Raw genomic sequence first — 19396 nt, 5'->3', positions numbered from 1 at the left:
TGTGGTATTTCTGAGATACTGTATGAATCAAAAGCACATTATTAGGGGGGTCAATACCATAAGGAAGTTAATATGACTGTATTTGTAAATGCAACATATCATATTATTCAATTTGAAGAAAAAAAACAGAAATGAGTATATCCTGAGGAGAATTTGATGCTTTCTAATGACAGAAATGACTATTTTCAAGATGTTGTGGTTGCCAAATTGCTTCTAATGTCGAAATATCTGGATTTTTTTTTCAAAGTTTCAAATTACTGTATAGTGTACACCAAGTCTCTGGGTGCAATAACAGCATGATAATAGCAATGATATGGTAATCTTCTTTCTTTTATCAGCACCAGCCTTATACAGCAGGGTTTATACCAACATGAACACACATCAACTACTACAAGGCATCTATTTTCAATGGAAGCCAACCTAGTCGTTAAGGAAGAGGAAAACATAAACAACATGGAATCTATTGGCTACATTAACAGTGCTTGGAACTTACGCCAACCTCCACACTGACATGCTACATTCTGTAAGCCTCTGCAGTATTTTGCATGCCTTGATTGGCTCTAAAGAGCTTCTAATGGTGTATTTAAGAGGGCAAAGAAAGAGAGGTCTCTAAAGAAACCAAATGGTGCATGCGTGGAAGTTCAATAAAGGAACGGTGTTAAACCTCATTAAAGTCAGAGAGGGAAAACACTTTACAATGCTGTGTCTTAAAGAGTGCCTGCAATTACCAACTGTTAAATTATGGTGCCTTTAAAGTCCAGAGCTGGCAGCAGACAGCCAAGTAGAATGTGCAAGATGAGGTGCCATAATGAGTCACCCGAAACCCGTTCAACTCCGTGCAGGAAACTGCAAAAAAACAATTTAGAGAGACAAAACAGCAGTTAAAAAGGCATACACTTATGTTGTATTTGTGACATGTACTAGAGGAAATAATAAGAGATACTTAATAGTAATAAACATGAGTATAATGATTTTTTTTACAGTTCCCCAAGTCCTGAAACTTGAAAGAAGAAGGGAGATAAATTAGAGGTCAGGTTGAAGAGACAAATCATTTTGAGTAGTTTAATAAAAACATTGTAAGCGTATAAATAAAATTTTACATTATGTTGGTTACATCATTGAGATTAAAATACATAAGATTGTAATCAGTCATGAATTATTAACATGTTTCCAGTGGTTTTTCAGTGACTTTGACAGCAGCATTTCTTTTAATTCAACAATTACTAACATAAAATTCACTCTAAAATCATTTTTTTCTGAGTATAGTGGAACTCTCAATGGCTTGAGGACAACAATAATTAACGAGGCATTCCCATCAGATTTACAGAGTGAACAATATGCAGTGTTTGCTTCTAAGATTGCATTTCTTATTTATGCATACTAGTAGTAAAAATATTATTCAGGAAAATATTCCTATTAAATGAGCAGTCTTGACTTTTTAATCAGTGAACTGGGCTTTAAACTTTCTTTTTGTAACAGGCTACATAGAATTACAAAATAAAATAATTTAAAAAAAAACCTGAGTACTTACATCAACGTCAGAAAATCCTATTATTCAAGCATCAAACATACTTTGCTGTTTATTGCCAGTGAAATCTGTTCAGTACCTTAAGTGATTGAAATGCACCCCCTGGTGGTTTTTATGTTTCAATACCATTGACGGCAATGGAAAGCCAATCCAGTTTTGGAGATTCAAGGATTCTGCCCAAATGTAGTGAAGTACATTTAGTAATAATCGAAGTATATCCATGTCACCATTTTGTTGCTGTCTTACAGCAAAATGCAGGTCTAATGAGGTACAATAGAAGATTTGCCCCACCATGTTTCGTTCTAATCTGTGTTGACCTTACACGGATGTCAAACCTAACTTTGCTGTGGACCAGATCGTAGTTAAGGTTTTGCTAAGAGAAGTTTTATGTCTGCCATCTGGGGCTGCAATCAACAACTATTCAATTAGCAGAAAATGGACGGCTTTTTAAATAGTTGATCCATTAGGGACGTTGTTGGCTTCCACATTGTTCAAATTATCTTCTTAATAGTAGAAAAAATCTACTATTGTTCAAAACTATAGTTTATATATATCAAGTATAAGTATTATTTTATTTATTGATTTTTTAAATTACAATAAAAAAGTAAATATTCTCCTTTGTTCAATATTATTTTTAACACTTTTTTTGCAGTCTTTGATCATTCATTGAAGAATACAGAAATATCATTAGAATTTTTTTTCAAGACAAAGATTTACTTTTCACAGGTCACACAAAATGATGTGGGACATGGGGTCTGGCCACCAGGTTGGACACCTATGGCCCAAGAGATCAAAACCAGTGCCACTACTTTCACATAGTACTCATAAACAATCTTGTGTTGGTTTGGGGCTCTTGGTTGCTTCTGAAGCTTCAACCTTTCAACACATTTTGGACAATTCTCCTCAATATTTTTGAGTTCAAACCCAATACTGATTCCTCTGAAGAGAAGGAGTGGGAGTTTGGATCATCCGCAGAGACGTGGTTGGAGAATCACTACTCCAAGAGCTTACAAGAATGTTGGAATCAACGGTGCTGTAATTGTACGACCATTGATTCCGTACCAGTAAGTGACTGAGAGCGGGGCTGCCTGAGCTGATAGGGTTTAAAGGGGTGACGGTGACCGTGGGAACGGTGGTGCTCCTCTGGGTCTGACCCATGTATGATTGGGCGTTGGGAAGACTGGAAGAAGGTTCATCCTTCGGCCTATCAGTCCGCTGCTTCCGTCGCCGGTGGTGTCGAAGGAAAACAACAAGCACCACAAAAATGATCACAAGAAACAGCAAGGCGAGCAGTGGTAAGATAACCAGTAGTGGGCCGGAGCTTTTTTGCGGGTAGGATTCCACACGAACGGGGGTGTTCATAAAGGGAAAATAATCGGTTCCTGCTGTCGGTTTGCCAAGGGTTGTACCGAAAATGCTTGTTCTGTTGGACTTCCCCCAGCGGTTGCGTCCTTTGAACCGTTGTTGGTTTTTGCTTGGCTGCTGGGTGTAAACAACAGCTGTGAAACTTTCTGGTGAATAAGGTCTGTTTCCTAGAGTCTGGATTGTTGTCTGAGAAGATGATGTTCCTGCCCTGGGATTTTTTGTGGTTGGGGCAGCCGCAAGATCATACGGCACAATAGTGAAATGAAACACCGCTCTAGCAGGTTGGATGTTATCAGCTTTTAGTAAAAATTCTAGTGAGTCGTTCAATTCTTGAACTCCTGTCATGTTGGCATTTAATTCCAAGGCTAATTTCTCTTGTATGACATCCTGGTACGTGAAGGACTCCATTGTCTCAGATTTTCGCCACTTTTTAGGCTTTGACCGAATCAGATTCCCGTAAATGGGGTGTGAGATAATTTCAAATACAGGGTCACAACTACAAATATCAGCTAGTTTCGAAGCATCAAGGAATGCAGAATTCAATTTCACAGAAACTCCATTGGATACCCGCACACTTTTGCCAAATTGGATGAGAGGAGAGACGGTAATGTTTAACAGTTGTCCCTTTAGATCGGCCTCAGAAGTGAAGGCTGTGAATTCGAAACTGTCTTCCGGAGACGAAAGATTGGTCATGTGATAAACTACACGTCCCCACTGTACATCTTCTTGATCAAACTGTGACGCCTCTCGGTTGTCAATTAAGACTTTTCCAAACTTTGGAAGTCTTGTAATCTGGAAGTGAATTGTAGTATTCCTGCCATTTGCCTTGGCAGCGAGGTTGTCTTGATTTAGCCAAACTGCAGTGCTGCCTTGCTCAAGAGTCAAACCTGTGTGGTTAAGAAGAGAGATGGTGAACCTTGTCACATCCAGATTGAATAGTTTGTAAATTGGTTTATGCTGACCATCTGTGACACTAAAGTAAAACACGCCTGAGGTAGGGCTACCATCATGGATGAAATGAACACTTCCATTATTAATCTGCGCTTGGGTGAAGGTGCTAATCGACTCATTCAGTCTTGAATTGAGTGCAAGGTAACCATTGTTCGGCTTGCTAATCACAGAGAAGACAATATCATCAGGTGGATTGTCCAAGTCTTCTACTTTGAGGTTCTCCGTCTTAATGGCTACAGTATCTCCTTGCACCACGGTCAGACTCGGTGCTTTAGTCTTTAAGACAGGTGGTTGATCATTCACGGGAGTGACTGTAATGTTGAAAGAATCTTCAACAATGTCAATGTCATCTAACGGCCTTTGAGCCGTTTGGCCCTTCGGGTTTACCCATGCGCTGAAGTTGAACGAATCACGTGTTGTTTCAGAGTTGTCATGTTTGTATGTGATGCCATATTTGTTGACGATAAATTGAGAGAAATTGGGTTTCTCCTGGGTGAGGTTTCTTTCACCGACCACAATGACGCCGTGTCGTGGCAGTGACGTCACCTGAAACCAGACCTCATTGGTGCTCCGCTGAGGCAATGGCAACTTAGTCATCAGGTTAGTGGCATCAAGCTTGAACTTGTCAATAAGGACACTTCCTCCTTCTGTCACTTCAGCACCTAACACAAAACATATATAATATTTTAACAGAAAATACCCACAAAGTTAAACATTGTATTTTAGAGTGTTGTTAACAGACCTGTGTTGGCCAAAAGGACTGTTCTCTGTTCAGGTCCTGTATTTTCATATGAGATATCAATTTTGAAGGTCTGACTTTCCAGAGACGAAGGCGGTGAGGCAACGGTGAAGGTCAATGTGTCCATGGCCTCCCAACCCACTGACTCAATAGGAGCTTGGATGTACAGGACCTCTTTACGATTCACCTGAAATCACAAGAAATGAATCCCAGTCTTTTCCAGAGATCGATGACCATCGAAACAAAAGATTGCGGTTTACTCACCATATCTTGCGTGAATGAAGATATATCAACCGAAGAGTTTTCAGACTTGCTCACAAGGCGCCCCAGTTTAGGATGTCGAATTACACTGAATGTAATTGTGCGGTTAGAGGTATCACTGACATCATTGGTTACGACTTGCAATTCCTCATTTGTAATCGCCGTTGAAGACCCTGAATAAAAACATATTTATTTATTTATTTTTATAGTAGAACATTTATTGTCCGGTACAATTTACTAGCTGGACTAGATTCTTATTGAGTTGTGTCAAGGCATTTTTCTTTTGTATTTGAAATGCTAGTAGTCTTAGGGATGGTGCAGACACTTCATGGAAACTTTGCAAAGCCATATGCAGCCAAATAATGAGGAGAGGATTTTCCCAAAGCCAGCCCGAGACAGTGAAGCAGTGTAAGGAACATAAAAGCACATGTAGACGGCTTCAAGAACCGACTCTGCAAAGTTTTGCAGAGTGCACCAACTAGCAAAGTTAGTATTCTGTTTTCAGGGCAACTGTATCAAAATAGTATGATCATCAAGAGTGTCATTGCTGATGATAAACCTCCATTCTTTTTTGAACGGCAGAGAATGATTTACAAAATGAACCAAAAGTTTACTTTAAGGTTTGTTTTACCTGGAAAGACTTTAAGGGGGCGGTTTTTCACCAATTTGAGGACCAAGGCTCTGGCAGTGATACTGAAGATTTGCCTGGGAGTAAAATTCACACCATCGTTGACTTGGAAGTTTAAGCCTCCAGACATGGCACCTGCACGTTTGAGCAAAACAATATGAATGGATAACTTACTTTCTTTTCCTGGTAGTTTTTACCTGCTATTTTTCAATAAACTTGCAACAAACAACTTGCAACAAACATGCAAAATTTCACCGTAACGACAACATTTTGGTAATAAAGCCGTGAAGCTGCCTTGGTTGGTAGCCACTGAAGCCTACTCAGACATGACAGCGGAACACATCAACACACACACTGCCGGAGAGCCACTCGAGCAGTGTGTTATCGCGTCATGTCTTATCTACATTATCCGTGAAATTTGAGGGATTACTGTATTGCATTGATAATCATTCAATGTCTCTAAAGTTTAGACAGCTTTGTTCAAATTGGGGGGAAAAAGATTTAATATGCTTTATCCCCCCTCCTCAATACATTTCTGAGGTATCGACAGTTCCTCAAAATCCGGACTCGCATAAAAAAAAAAAAAAAAGGTTATTGGGACATCCTATGAAAATGTATAAATTAGCTCAACATCAACAGCACCTGCTAGTGTGAGAACAGGAGAAACAACAGCTACTTTCTGCTGTTTGCCAAATTTATCTTACCTTTGTGCACAAACAGTAGCTGTCCCTGGTCTATGTGGGCCTGAGTGAAGTTGAGAACTGCTGTCATGGGGGCACTCTTGAGGGCCAGGTGACCATTGCTGGGAGGAGTCACCATGAAGTATAGTTCCTCCGGCGGGGTGTCGAGGTCCTGCGCCCTCAAGTCTCCCAGGCCAATCTCTGTCACTGATGACACCCAAACCTGGTTGAAAAAGACAAATAATAAGAATGAACTCATTTTCATTTTTATTTACAGTCGGGTTCTGCATGATATGAAGCGATTAACTAGATCACAATACAGCTGCAATTACAGAAACGTGACTTTAATATTACATCGCTGGAGGCCAGTGGAAGCAGCTGTGCCCTTTACTGCTACACACAATGGGTGCAAAATGCTATGGATGTTCAACTCTTAGGCTAGTCTTTTTTTTTTAAATCTCCTTTAGGCTTTTTCCAAGCTATATCATCCAATGAAGCAGAATGGCTGTATAAAAAAAGTAGCTAACTAAAGAATGAAGGATAATGTAATTCCAGAAGCCTCATGTTATGATGATATTATGATATGCAATTGGAATTCTTGGACAAAACTAGTCAGTTGTGCACAGACTTGACAATAAAGGATGAGGTTCTACTCGCCGTGCCAAAGCAGCTATTGCGTAATCCCGCCACCAAGACAGGTCGTAATTACCACAGACGGTGAGGAACTATGACAGTACTTTGATTTTTTTTTTTTTCCCCCAGTGTGTCAGTTCCGGCTCGGTAGAGTTTGCAAGAGACGTGCAGTGAGAGAAATCGATGTCACCTTGTTTTAAATAAAGGTGAAGACTCCTCTCACCATTGTAGGAAATAAAGTCATAAGAACTTGTATTGTTTTGTCCTTTGCTCTGGTGTTCATGACAAAGTGAAGATAATAGTCTTCAAATTACAGGTCTGGACTGGAGATTATAAAGTGTTAAAATTACAAGATCACTTGCTCTATGTGTAAATTGCTCTCCTATGAACACACACAGGGTCTTTTTCAATTAGCACCTTCAGGGTAAGGCACTGAAATGGGACTCTAACACTTCCCATCAGCACCACCACAGACAACCTCCATATATGCATGCTAATCAGCATCCCTCCGGAGGAAATGACAAGGACTGCGAAAACTCCCCCACTTAGCAGCAAGTCCCAGTGGGGATCGGTCAACACTCTACAGTGTTTCCCGGTTTCCTCTCATACTCCAAAAACATGCATGCTCGGCTTTTAAGTGCCCCTAGGTATGAGTATGAGCGTGAATGGTCGTCCGTCTCCTCGTGCCCAGCGATTGTCTGACCACCAATGAAGTCAGCTGGGATAGGTTCACTGCACCCCAGCGACCCTCGTGAGGATAAGCAGTTCACAAAATGAATGAATGTTTCAACAATACTAATTGCTTGAGGCATTACCCAGAGAGATTCACATTGAGGAATGATGTTACATGAAGTCCAAGAGAGCCACCTTGTGGAAAACATCTGAAGCTAAACTTGGTACTGTAATACCCAGATTTTCCAGGCCATATGGACTTTTCTTCATTATAACAAACACATCTCTCTTGAAACAGTGAACTGCTATTTGTAAGTCTGGTGCAAGACAAAATGAAGTTTGAATACACACAAAGCAGCCGTATCAACTCACCCTGAGGACCCTGTTGGCAGTAATAACAGGGAGCTCGTCGTTGACAGCCTTGACATGAATGAACACTGTGCAAGTATCACTTTGTTTCCTCAGGCTTGTGTCATTAGCAACCACTGTGAAGTTGTCTTCCAAGGTTTCGCTGCTGTCATGAACATAGTAGATGAATTCATGCTCCACCTGTTATGTCAAGAAATAATTAGAATGAATATTAATTGAATACAGAAAAGATATATCGTACAATTATGTGAAGAAAGTCAATGAAAGTTTAAGTTCAGTACATTACAGTTAACTGTTCCATTCTTAGACAGCGGACCCTTACTCAAGTCAATCAAAATCCGATTTGTCAAGTTCCAATTTAACTTTGGAGTATCATACCTGCCTTCTGGTGAAAGATGTCAAGGGCACTCTGGGGTGTCGGGAGTGCTCAATGTGTCCATGAAATGGGGGCTGAGTCACATTAAACAGAAAGTTGATTCCTATGAAGTGTTGATTTTTTACTTCAAGTATTTCCATTGTTAGAGCTTTGTAGCCGCCCTCATCCACTGTGAAATTGGACACCTGAAGAGGGATGAGGAGGGGTATGATATCAACTAATATGCTAATGTCGCCGACGTTGGTGACTCCATTGGTGGCTTCCAGGATGAAGGTGTCGTTGATTTTGTTGGGCTCCACCTGCACATATTGGATGATTCCGCTATTAACATCCTTCTGGGTAAACATCTTGATAGGAGACACCTCTCTTCCAATGTAACGCTTGTCCTCTTCCACAAAATGTCGTAGAAAGCCATGGTAAGGCCCAGCCTTGACTGTGAACACAATCTCAGATGGCATATTGTCTTCATGCGTGACCTGTGTGTCAATTGGAAGACATAATATCCATTATACATTTTAAATTAAGTAAAAAAAAACCTGTAATGTTTATAACACTTACTTCAAGTTTCGTCTCATCAATCCTGATTGTTTTTCCTTCCTCTACCAGAAGATTGTTGTGGTGCTGCACAATGGGTGGCCTCTGATGACTTTCCAGGTAAACCTTCACATTAATCCTTGCTAAAAGATTGAGGTCTTTAATCGTTACTGTCAAGTTGAAATGGTCTGAGAGCTGTTTGCTGTCATCGTGTCGATAAAACATTAATCCGTTCTTGAGGTCCGATAGAGTGAAAGACTCCGCCACCATTTCGTCCCGGTAAAGTATCCCGTGCTTAGGAATTCCGTTCAACTTGATTGTGACTTCTTTGTCATCTCGAACATCCAGATTATATCGGACAGTAAAATTGCTTGTGGAAAAGGAAGCTGACTGTCCCTTCTGCACCAGTAAACCAGTGTTGTTGGCAATTTCCAAGAAAGGTTCTTGTGCATTAATATCTAGAAGGCTTGATACAAAGTTTTTGCCATCTGACACAAAAAGCACAAATCTGCCTACGGTTGCACCTTTGTGAATAAACAACACTTTTTTTTCTTCTAAATCCTTTTGTCGAAACTCAAATAGACGATGACTAGTGTCATTCCGGAGCACCAGATCTCCCATGGGGATTCCACGACGGATATACATCAATTGACTGTCATCAAAATCTGAATCTGGGTCATGATAACGCAAATCATCAAGCGTGAGCAATCTCTGTCCCTCTTTAACTACATGGAAAACTTTGTCAATGACTCGTATTGGTTTTTGGTCATTGAGAAGTTGAATAGATATGTTGAATGTTCCTTCCTTGGAACCAATTTCATCATCTGCGATGAAAGATTTGAAATCTCTGGTGGTAGACACAATAAAAGTGAATTCATCCTGGATCGTTTCACTATCATCATGTGTGTACAGTATTCGGTCCTCTAAGAGATCTTGGCTGCTGAAGGTCAAGATGTTGTTATAACTTGAGTTTGAATTTGACTGGGTGATGCGAGCAAGTTTTCCATGTTTAGGACTGCTTATTACAGTGTAGTACATATCTTGTGTAAGCAATGTTTCTGCAAACAGTTCCTTTTTGGTGATCAATTTACTTTCACCCTCTTGAAGAAACAGTCCAGCAACCCTGATGAAAACATTGTTCACATCAGCTTTAATTGCAAACTGGAAATCATAGTTCTGGGACTGAGCATGTTTGGAAAACAAGAGAAACTTGAATCTATCATGTGTGTCTTCATGAGGCCGGTCAACTAATTCATAGTGCACCTTTTTATCTCTGACATCTCTTTGACTAAAGGTTGAGTTCTTCGCCAAAACAGTAGTATCCAACAGCAGTTTTCCCTTTTTTGGTGTGGTGAGGACCCTAAAATAAAGATCCTCCTCAAGTACATTCAGACCCTCTGCTGCAGCAAAGAGATGCTCTGAATCAAGTGTTACTTTCCTAACTTTATCCAAGTGTATAATGACATTCCTCACCAAATTATACTGCACCCATTTCACAGAAATCGGGAAAAGTACATCTGTGGTTGCCCTTTCAGCCACATCAACTTTACATTTGAAGAAATCGGTAGCATTGGATGTCTGTATCTCAAGGTATGTGCTTACATACCTCAGTCGTCCTTTTTCTAGAAGCCTCTGGGAAAACGAGTCAATGGGTCTCCATTCACCACTGGAGTGAAGTCTCTGAAGCTCTCCATACTGAGGTGGTTCGATGACATCATAACGGATGTCAATCACTTGTTTCACAGCGTTAGTTTCCACTGACAATTGTTGTGAACCAATTACAGCTGTCTCTCCTTGACTAATATTCAGACCTGTATTGTTGGCAATTTTATACTCGAGCTCTACAGCCATTACCCTTAAAACAACAGTGTTGCTAACCTTCTCCCCATCACTTACTCGAAGCACTATCCTTGAATTTTTAACACCTGTGTGAACATAATACACTCTCATTTCTTGCAAGTCCGTGTGAGAGAATGAGGTCACTGCCATCCCTGGGTCCTTCTCGATTTCCAAATAGCCTGCGTCGGAATTTAGGGTCCCAAGAACAGTAAAAACAAGATTGCTATAGTTGCTGTCAATGTCTGTAGCTTTCAGAACATCTGGAGTGAGGCGTTTTTTGGATTTTTCCAACAAGACAAAAAGATTTCCCTCAGGTAGACTCAACTCGGGGGCATCATTGGTGGGTGATACTGTAATGTTGAAGCGATAGAATATGTTAGCCTTGAGATAGTATGGAACTTCTTTTCGACTGCTGGAATATATCGAAAACATGAAGAAGTCATCTGGATCTTCGGAACCTCCGTGGATATACATTACTCGTTCGTGCCAAAGGTCTAACATGCTGAAGGTATTCTGAGGTTGGTCCTGATCCACATCAAGCCTGATCTGACCATGCATCGGCTGATCTTGAATTTGAAAAATGATCTGAGACTGACGAATACCAAGCATCTTGAAATCTAGGAGTATCTTAATGTGTTTGGCATCAAGAGACGCCCGGCCTCCTTCTTCAACCATTAGGGGTTTTAACCGCACAAAATTAAGGCCATATCTTTTGTCCAATCCCCTTGCGAGAGTTGACACATCCGGGGATGGTGTTGGCGTCACTAAGAAAAACAGGGATTCCGGGGCATTCGTTGGACTTGTGGTGGTAAGTGGCAATGGTTCTTTCTCAGGTTCACAGCCAACAGAGACATCCTTAGTGACAATTGCATTAGCAAGGCCCATTTTCTTTCCATTCACTTCAATTTCCTTCATACATCCTCTGAAAGAGCCTCCTCGCATTCGTTTTCCTGACAAAGACATCATCCCGGCCTTTCTGACTTCCAATCTGGTGCTGTCATCAACTCCTCCTATAAAAGCATAGCCTTTAAACTGCAGTCCCTTGGAATGAATGCCGATGCTGCTTTTCACCATTTCTCCGTCGACTGTCAGCTCAAGCGTTTTAGACTTCAGGGACATCTTGATTACGTGCCATTTCTTGTCATTGATAAATGTAAGTGAATGTAGTTCCACTTTGCTACTGCTTTTTCCGACAATAGCCACAAGCAAGCCATCTTGAATCTCTAATGCCACAAAGTCTCCCTCCTTGGCAGAGTAATACAAGACTATACCCTCGCTAGCTGAAGTATGCATAGCACATTGGAACACAGTTTCTTGTTGAGCAATCAAGAGAGGAAGAGAAATGTAGGCCTTGGAGCTAAAGAAGCTAACAGGGTCCCCTTCCACGGCAAAAAACTGGGGACTACAACCAAGTGACACTTCATGAACAATCTTGAATCCAGTGTAGGGCCTCAATGATGACAGCAAATTGTGTTCATTGAAGACGACGTCCTCCATGCAGCCTCGAAAGTTAATCTGGTCTCTGGGGAGGTAAAGTCTGTCAAGGCCACCTGACCCTCCCACGTAAATACCATCTAGGATGTTGAGAACATGATGAGAGCCAGGAATCTGAGCACTTGTGTGGGAGTTTTTGTCTACTGTAAGAGTGACGTTGCGCTGAGAATGCGTGATATCCACTGAATGCCAGGCAAGGTCATTGAGTTGCGTGACTCTCTCGGATTGTAATAGTTGCTCCCCAGATCCCAAGTCCAGTTTCAGCTGGAAAAATAAAGACAAACCATGTTACAAATCACACATTGGATGTCACCTATTGATGGAATTTGTCTGAGATCCTAAGCAGGAAGAGCACGATTATCTCTTTGCCTCGAGCCATACCCTGAGTACATCATGTCACCTTCTCAAACTAATTCTGATGACAAGCTTGTCAAGGCTTGCTGCTGAGTCCCTGTTAATCGCGCGCAGGCTTCTGAAAGAGAGATGCTCAAGCCTGACTCACAATTGTTCACTTGTGCCAGTGAACACAATTATTTGGTGTCCTGAGCCTGTTGAAAGAAGTCGCGGCTGAGAGGACACTCATGATCACAGAAGTACGGCAATAAAACAATCACTTGAGTTCGAAAACAAACCATAAAATAAATAAATTAAATAAAATAAAAAGGTAGTTTGGAAATGTTTCTTTTGCTCATCGAGAATTGTCCTTTGTCCAAACTATTCAACAAAAAGCGGGAGATAAAACCTACACCTATTGCGGGTTTGGATGACTGGTTTTGATAGCCATGCTGTATTCAAATTTAATTTGTTACCAGTCAGATAGGTAAAATACCTTATCTTCTTCTGAATCTTTCCTTAAATAGAAAGAAACAGTGCTAAATAAACGTCATACTAACATGTCAGACCATACATTGTTACATGTTATTTTGAATCTGGCTTCATACCAGAGGCCGCTGTTAAGCATTGTCATTGTAAAACATGTCTATGGTTTATTTATAGGGTATAGTAATTATTTTAAAAGATTTTCTAGTTATCGGCGGAGAATGGTTGGCATTTGGAACTGAATTATGGGTGATACTGTGTATCACAATTAATGCAAAGAAAACACGTCAGAGAAGCCTCAGAATGTGCAGCTGTGACATGATGGGAGTGGTATGGCGCTGGCACTGAGCTGACATCACGCAGACTTGTCCACTTGCGTTACCGGGTCAAGAGACTGACACTGTCAACGGAGCTGGAGTCATCGCTTGGGGTCAGTCAGAGATGGTGTAAGCACGACTTTTAGTAGGCATGCATGTGTATGCTCATGCAATGCATGCTTGAGTACATATGCTCATGCATGGGGGCCATGGATGTACCCACCTGCAGGCGACCAGCATTGAGTTCTAGCAGAAAGTAGGCGCTCTGGCTGCCGGCGAGAAACAGCAGGCCATTGGTACTAGAAGTTCGGAAGCGGACACGGAGTTTATTATGGTCGGACGACTCTGTTGCCTTCAGCTGTACAAAGCCATCGCCGTAAAAGGACGCTGGAAAAAAATGGTGGAAAGGACAGAGAACACAAAATAAACTCAATGTGTATTTTTCCACTAGTGATTCCTATTGATCTATTTCTCAAAACTTAATTAAATTCATTGTGTCTCAATATGAAAAAAATAAAACAACCATTTATATAGAAAATCAAGCACAAAGTATTATCTTTATATAGTACACAGTTGACATTTAGATATAAAGGCAGAAGGCTAATTAGCATTCTACTTGATCTTACAAGAATGCGCATACAGAGAGTATAGCATTTCTTCCCAGAGGGTCTAACCTTAACCTTAACCTTTTCGAAAACTTTTGCCGGAAAATATTTAACAGAATGCAAAGTTGCTTTTTATGCACAAAATGAAACCATGCTGACATTGTAAACCGACCGCTATGTCATAAATATGCTTTACTTTGCATCTCTGTTGGACCAACTATATATTTTTGGGCAGAAATCATTCACACTTTGTACAACAGAAGCACAGTCATATGCTGAAGTGATTTATTGTTGCCTTTATATAGAAACTCCAGCTTAGAAAATAAGATTGTTTGAATGCAGCAGGTATTTGATTTTAATGCGACAAGAGCAGTGTCCGGATGAGGCAGGCACGTTTGGACTTGTTCTTCCCTGATAGAAACCTCCAACCTGAAAACATGAAAGCTTCCGACATTCTCACATTTTGGAAGGTCACATCCCTGAGACGGCCATCAAGCAAAGACCGATCCATCTGTTTCTTGAACCTTGCCTCCCTGCCATTTCACATCAGCCTGTAATCTAGTCTAATGTGCTCTCAAGCTGTCCAATCCAAGAATTCATGACGGGCACCAGCAGCATGCTTTTCAATCAGCTTCCACACATAGATCAAAGATCAACAGACATGTTTGCTTTTGAAGTTAGAAGATATGTCATTTGTCTTTGTAACTGATGCAAATGAAAAGATAGATTAACTAAAGGACAATCAATAATTTCTTGTTTTTTTTTTACCCCGAGAACACATTAGTGCAAAAAACCATGGAACCATGTTAAATAACCCTACAGCCATCTCAGTCGACAGTCATCAACAGTGGATGACATTAGAATTAGCAAAACGAAACCTCAAATATATTAGTTCATAATATTTTTTTCACACAAAATGCAAAGTAAAAACACTTTGCATTCCACCTTAGTGCACTGTAAAAAAATATATAGTAACATCACTCATATTCTTATGTTTTCTTAGGTAACTTCATTCAAGTAGCGTTTTAGGTGAAGTTATTTTTTTTTTGTATTCCCAACTATTTTATATAAACTTAAAATCAAGGCTTGAAATATTGAATTCTGTGAAATTAGCCCGAGTCCTTCATTAGAATACACTGGCAAAAGCATAGGCAACTAAGGCTGTTTAGCTGCATTCTCTATATACATTCATTCATTCTCCATAGTCATTAAAGTCCATTAAACCTAAAATAGCAAGTTAAATGTACTTATGAAATATAATAAGTCCATTTTTGTTGAAATTAGTTTTGCAGCAATAGTATTTTTCAACTCACAACATTGATTGACACACCCAGTTATCTTCTTTTCACACTGAATTCCTGGATTCACTTGACTGTTAAGTGATTGTTATCATCTTGGTCAAACACAGCTCAAATCTTTGTCTACCATAAATATCTGTTCATTTGCTGCCACACACCATGAATGGATTGGTGATTACAAGTGATAAGATAATTGGTGGGAGATTGCATCTTGGCCAGAGGAATATAATTATTTTATATGATTCATTTTCCCTACTGATTAAGCTCACAAGGGTCACGGGGGTGGAACTGGAGTCCATGCCAGCCAACTATGTGAAACAGGGGGTGGGGAGACCCTGAATTGGTTAACAGCAAATAGCAGGACAAAAGGAGAATGACAACCATTCACACTCACGCCTAGAACCAAAATAGAGTGCTTAACGTGCATATTTTTGGGTTGTAAGAGGAAACTCAAGTTCCCGCAGAAAACCAAATGGAGACCAGGGGAGATTATTACATTATTATTTCATTTATTTCTTATGCTAACTAGGTTGGATTATTTATTTTTGCTGGAACTATTTGCTCCACTGAGTGCTTTCACTTTTCCCCTTTATTGCTCTTATTTGTGGTGATAGTTAAATAAACATAACCTGACTGTCCTAGAATTGAACTCTCGGTCAGTCAAATGTAAAGATATTGTGTCCGTTAGGGAATTATTAAATGAAGCCAACATAAATCTACAGCAAGTGTATTCACTGTTCATCCCTCTCGGTGGATAAAATAGAAAAATCAGTGACATTTTGCCCTTTTACTGTACTGACGAGGATGGACATGCACGCTCAGATGCATTTTTGCGTGATCACAATGACGTTTAATATGTCTGACTGATTGTCACGCTCGCTTAAAAACAGGTCTCCCCTCAAAATGCACTTTGCTTAGGAGAACAGCATCCTTAGACAATGGCACAAAAGATATTGGGAATAAACAAGGACTCAATTAATTTTATTTTAAATTAATTACTTTGTAGATAATCTTGATTAATCACATAGCAAATTTTGTTCCAAAATATTACTCTTTTTATAAAGGATTTTAAGGCAGGAATAAATCAAACACATTAATTCATCTCCCATGCTGTGTATCCTCATAGGGGTTGCAGGGATTGCAGTAGCCTATCACTGCTGACCTGGGACGATAGGCAGACTGCACCCTAGCTAGACTGGTCGCGAGTCAGCCGTAGGGCACATGAATGAAACAAATCCTGGAAAATTAGGATTTTCGAATGCACTGATCTCGATTAATCATATTTTGAATTTACATTTTTTAAATGATTTTGGCAGGGAAATGAATGAAATAATATATCCTGGAAAATTAAGTAGTTTTTTTAATTAAACAAATGAAATAATATTTCAGCAAAGAAATAAAACATTAAGTGATTTCTGTTAAAAGTGTCAACATGATTCAATCCAAACAATAACTGTGAAACAGTATTTTTTAATCATAAAAGTACCATCAAACACCATTATGTTGTTTTTTTTATCAAAGAAAGAATGTGTACAAATGCATTTTTTTGAGATCTCAACTATATTTTTGCATTAAAACACTTCTTAGCTTGAAAAGGTCTTATTTTATTTATTAAAAATGTATATTTGGATTGAACCAAGTTTTTTGTTTGAATAATATTCTACCCCCACTTTTATATGTCAAAGAAAGGGATGCTGGTGGCTGTTTTGGGACAAACTCAAGGACATTGCGGGAATGACGAATGAGTGAGAAGTCGACATCTAGCAATAAAAAGAAGCATGTTCTGTCAGCTCAGCACACCAAAAAGCCTATCTTTACTGTTAATTAAAGAGGTAAGACCAGAGCTTGTCGCTGCTTGTGTGCTTAAGTTTATCCAACAAATCGGAGATGCAACTTGACTCAAGTGTCTCTTTATGTTTGTCAATTTGTCATAGCTCTAAAACCAGGAACAGGCTTCTCACAGTATTCTAGTAATCTGTACGTGTACAAAGAGATGCAAATACTGTATAATGACACAAAATTTTGGTGTTGTGACATCACCTATGAAACATCTGGTCTTCAAAAAAATGGAGGCAGTCCAAAAGTCCTATTCCCCAATATATATATCCTCTGTGAAACTATTCCAAACATATATATAGCTTTCCACCATCATCATGAAACCAATTGTGTCCACTAAGGTTACTATTTTTGCCGAAGTAAGTGAGTCACTGTGAAATGATTCCTGATTAACCCCACTGGCACAGTTGAGATGAGTGAAGCACAATGAATTCATGTGACACATGCCCAGGATGAAATCAAGCAGATGAGGTTAATGGATAGACACATCAGTGTTAAATACATATATATAGCCATAAAAATGACACACATGCACAGCCTGGTTGGTCCCTTTGGAAAAGAAGATAAAGTCACTTGAGCGTACTATTCTCCTCCCGAGACTTTGTGTGCTTTTAACAAGACACGCATGGAATGCTACTTTTAAATATGGTGGGGTTTTTTTTGAAAACATACTACCTGAAAAACATTCTACTAAAAAATTATTCATGGTCCCAAGAAAAAATAAACACTGATTTTTTTTTTTTTAAATGAAATGGCCATCAATGACCGAGACAGTGGAACATTCATTGTTTATTTGGGGAATTTTTAATGTTTCAAAAAGTAAGTTTTCTCTGTCTATAAAATGATTTGATTTCTTTTTTAATTGTGCATTGAAAAATAAATGCACATAATGCTAATACCCCAAAAAAATGTCAAATGGGAGGTCAAGAAAAATATTTTCCTGTGTTCCCCAATTGGCATTTGAAACCCTTTTTTAAATATAAAAATCTTCAAGTAAAAATCTAATCATGCCTGACAAGGTTGAAAGCAATATTATTCCAAAGAAAAAAAACATCCTGAAATGGTACTTTAAATTTAGGTATGTTCAATTTTGTTTTGAAATGGAAATAAATGAATATTTCTAGAGAATATTTGATGAAATGGAATATTGAGATTTATTCAGAATGTTTTTAATTAAAATGAGTCCCACCCCTAGGGTAAGAAGAAAACAATTCACCCAAAAATAGCCCAATTACCTCAATAGATGAATTGAGAACACAGATACATTAATTAAAAACTGTTTTGGCTGATAGGCTCCAGCACCCCCCGCAAACCTTAGGATAAACGGTTCAAAACAAGAATAAATATTGATGTTTTGACAACTAACGAGGAATTTCTATGTAGAAACAATTTAATAGTTTATGACTACATGCTGTTTTCTGATGGAAAGTAGTGGCACCCCAAAAAATCTATGCAAACGATTAGAACAGTCTGCATAATAAATAATATTTTCTGCAAATTAAATCATCTTAATGCAGTTTTATCAATTCGATGCCATTCTGTATGAATGCACAGGTGTCCCTAATGAGATGGAGACATTAATCACTACTTTGTGCAGTATTTTGACATTTTTGATAACGTACTAATTTAATAATATCCAGTATTATTATTCACAAATTCCATCAAAATAACAGGTAGCAAAAGCTAACACCACTTTTGACCTTTTTTGGTATTTCTTGGTAGTGATCGCCTGAACTAGTCCGTCCTATTACCAATGCATCAATGTAAAAACCTAAACACAAAAGAGGGTATTATACAGGTAACATTCGGCATTGATACAAGTTATATGTTACTTTTTTTGTCGAGTAGGAGTGTTTAAATAGGCAAAGTTACCTCCCGACGCTAGCTCGATCAGGATCGTGCACCAAAGCAGTCCTCCGATCCGCAAAAGTAGCAACTTCTTCGAGACTCTTTTCCCAAAGGAGAACATCTTCCTTCGCTTTATGGACGTTTCACATGCTCGCAGACGTCTTCGGCTCTTGTTCCGACACTGTGTTGTGTCAGAGAAAGTGGCTGGCCGACCACCGTGCCCACTACTCCGGACTCGAGAAACTCCGCCTCGTGTGCGTGCAAGTTGTGACGTGAACGCGCGTACCGAAATAACAGCACATAGAAACGTGAAGTATGATTTGTATTTATTAATCAACTTTTAAAAATAAGTGGGAGTGTTTTTTTGTTTTGTTTTCAGCGTTAAGCATGTTTTCTACCTGCTCACTTGTCACTAGGCAGAGTTCAAGGGGTGCATTCCTTTGCCTTGTAAACAATGAAAAAAAATGCAACTGGGAAGAAAAACTCAATTGCTGCCATTGACATTGATGGGCGTCCAATTCATTTGGACATATAAATGATGAGTTCAATGATAAATTCTTAACCCTGGTCATTCTAGCCAGTTTAAATTAATTGGACGGCTATT

General features: G+C 39.3%; 1 protein-coding gene across 1 annotated transcript; it reads right to left on the bottom strand.

Moving 5' to 3' along the window:
- Positions 1-1822: 1822 nt before the first annotated feature.
- On the bottom strand, positions 1823-19035 carry cspg4ba (chondroitin sulfate proteoglycan 4ba). Its single transcript, XM_077715536.1, has 10 exons — positions 18817-19035; positions 13429-13592; positions 8761-12333; positions 8205-8678; positions 7830-8006; positions 6177-6375; positions 5476-5607; positions 4848-5017; positions 4587-4770; positions 1823-4506 (listed from the first exon to the last, which is right to left on the bottom strand). The coding sequence occupies exons 1-10, from the start codon at positions 18911-18913 to the stop codon at positions 2447-2449; spliced, it is 7230 nt and encodes a 2409-aa protein (XP_077571662.1). The 5' UTR covers positions 18914-19035; the 3' UTR covers positions 1823-2446.
- Positions 19036-19396: the final 361 nt, after the last annotated feature.

This window comes from Stigmatopora nigra, chromosome 4 (genome assembly GCF_051989575.1).
Source record: "Stigmatopora nigra isolate UIUO_SnigA chromosome 4, RoL_Snig_1.1, whole genome shotgun sequence".
Classification (NCBI taxonomy): domain Eukaryota; kingdom Metazoa; phylum Chordata; class Actinopteri; order Syngnathiformes; family Syngnathidae; genus Stigmatopora; species Stigmatopora nigra.
The sequence above is the reverse complement of the archived record's forward strand: the minus strand, read 5'-3'. Positions and strand labels throughout refer to the sequence as shown.

Excerpts from the sequence above, each read along its gene's own strand:
- cspg4ba (XM_077715536.1), bottom strand. The coding sequence starts at position 18,913 with ATGTTCTCCTTTGGGAAAAGAGTCTCGAAGAAGTTGCTACTTTTGCGG. Across the intron at positions 8,679-8,760 it reads TTGATGAGACGAAACTTGAA|GTCACGCATGAAGACAATAT; the intron begins GTAAGTGTTATA and ends ATTGACACACAG. Across the intron at positions 5,608-6,176 it reads GCTACTGTTTGTGCACAAAG|GTGCCATGTCTGGAGGCTTA; the intron begins GTAAGATAAATT and ends TCAAACGTGCAG.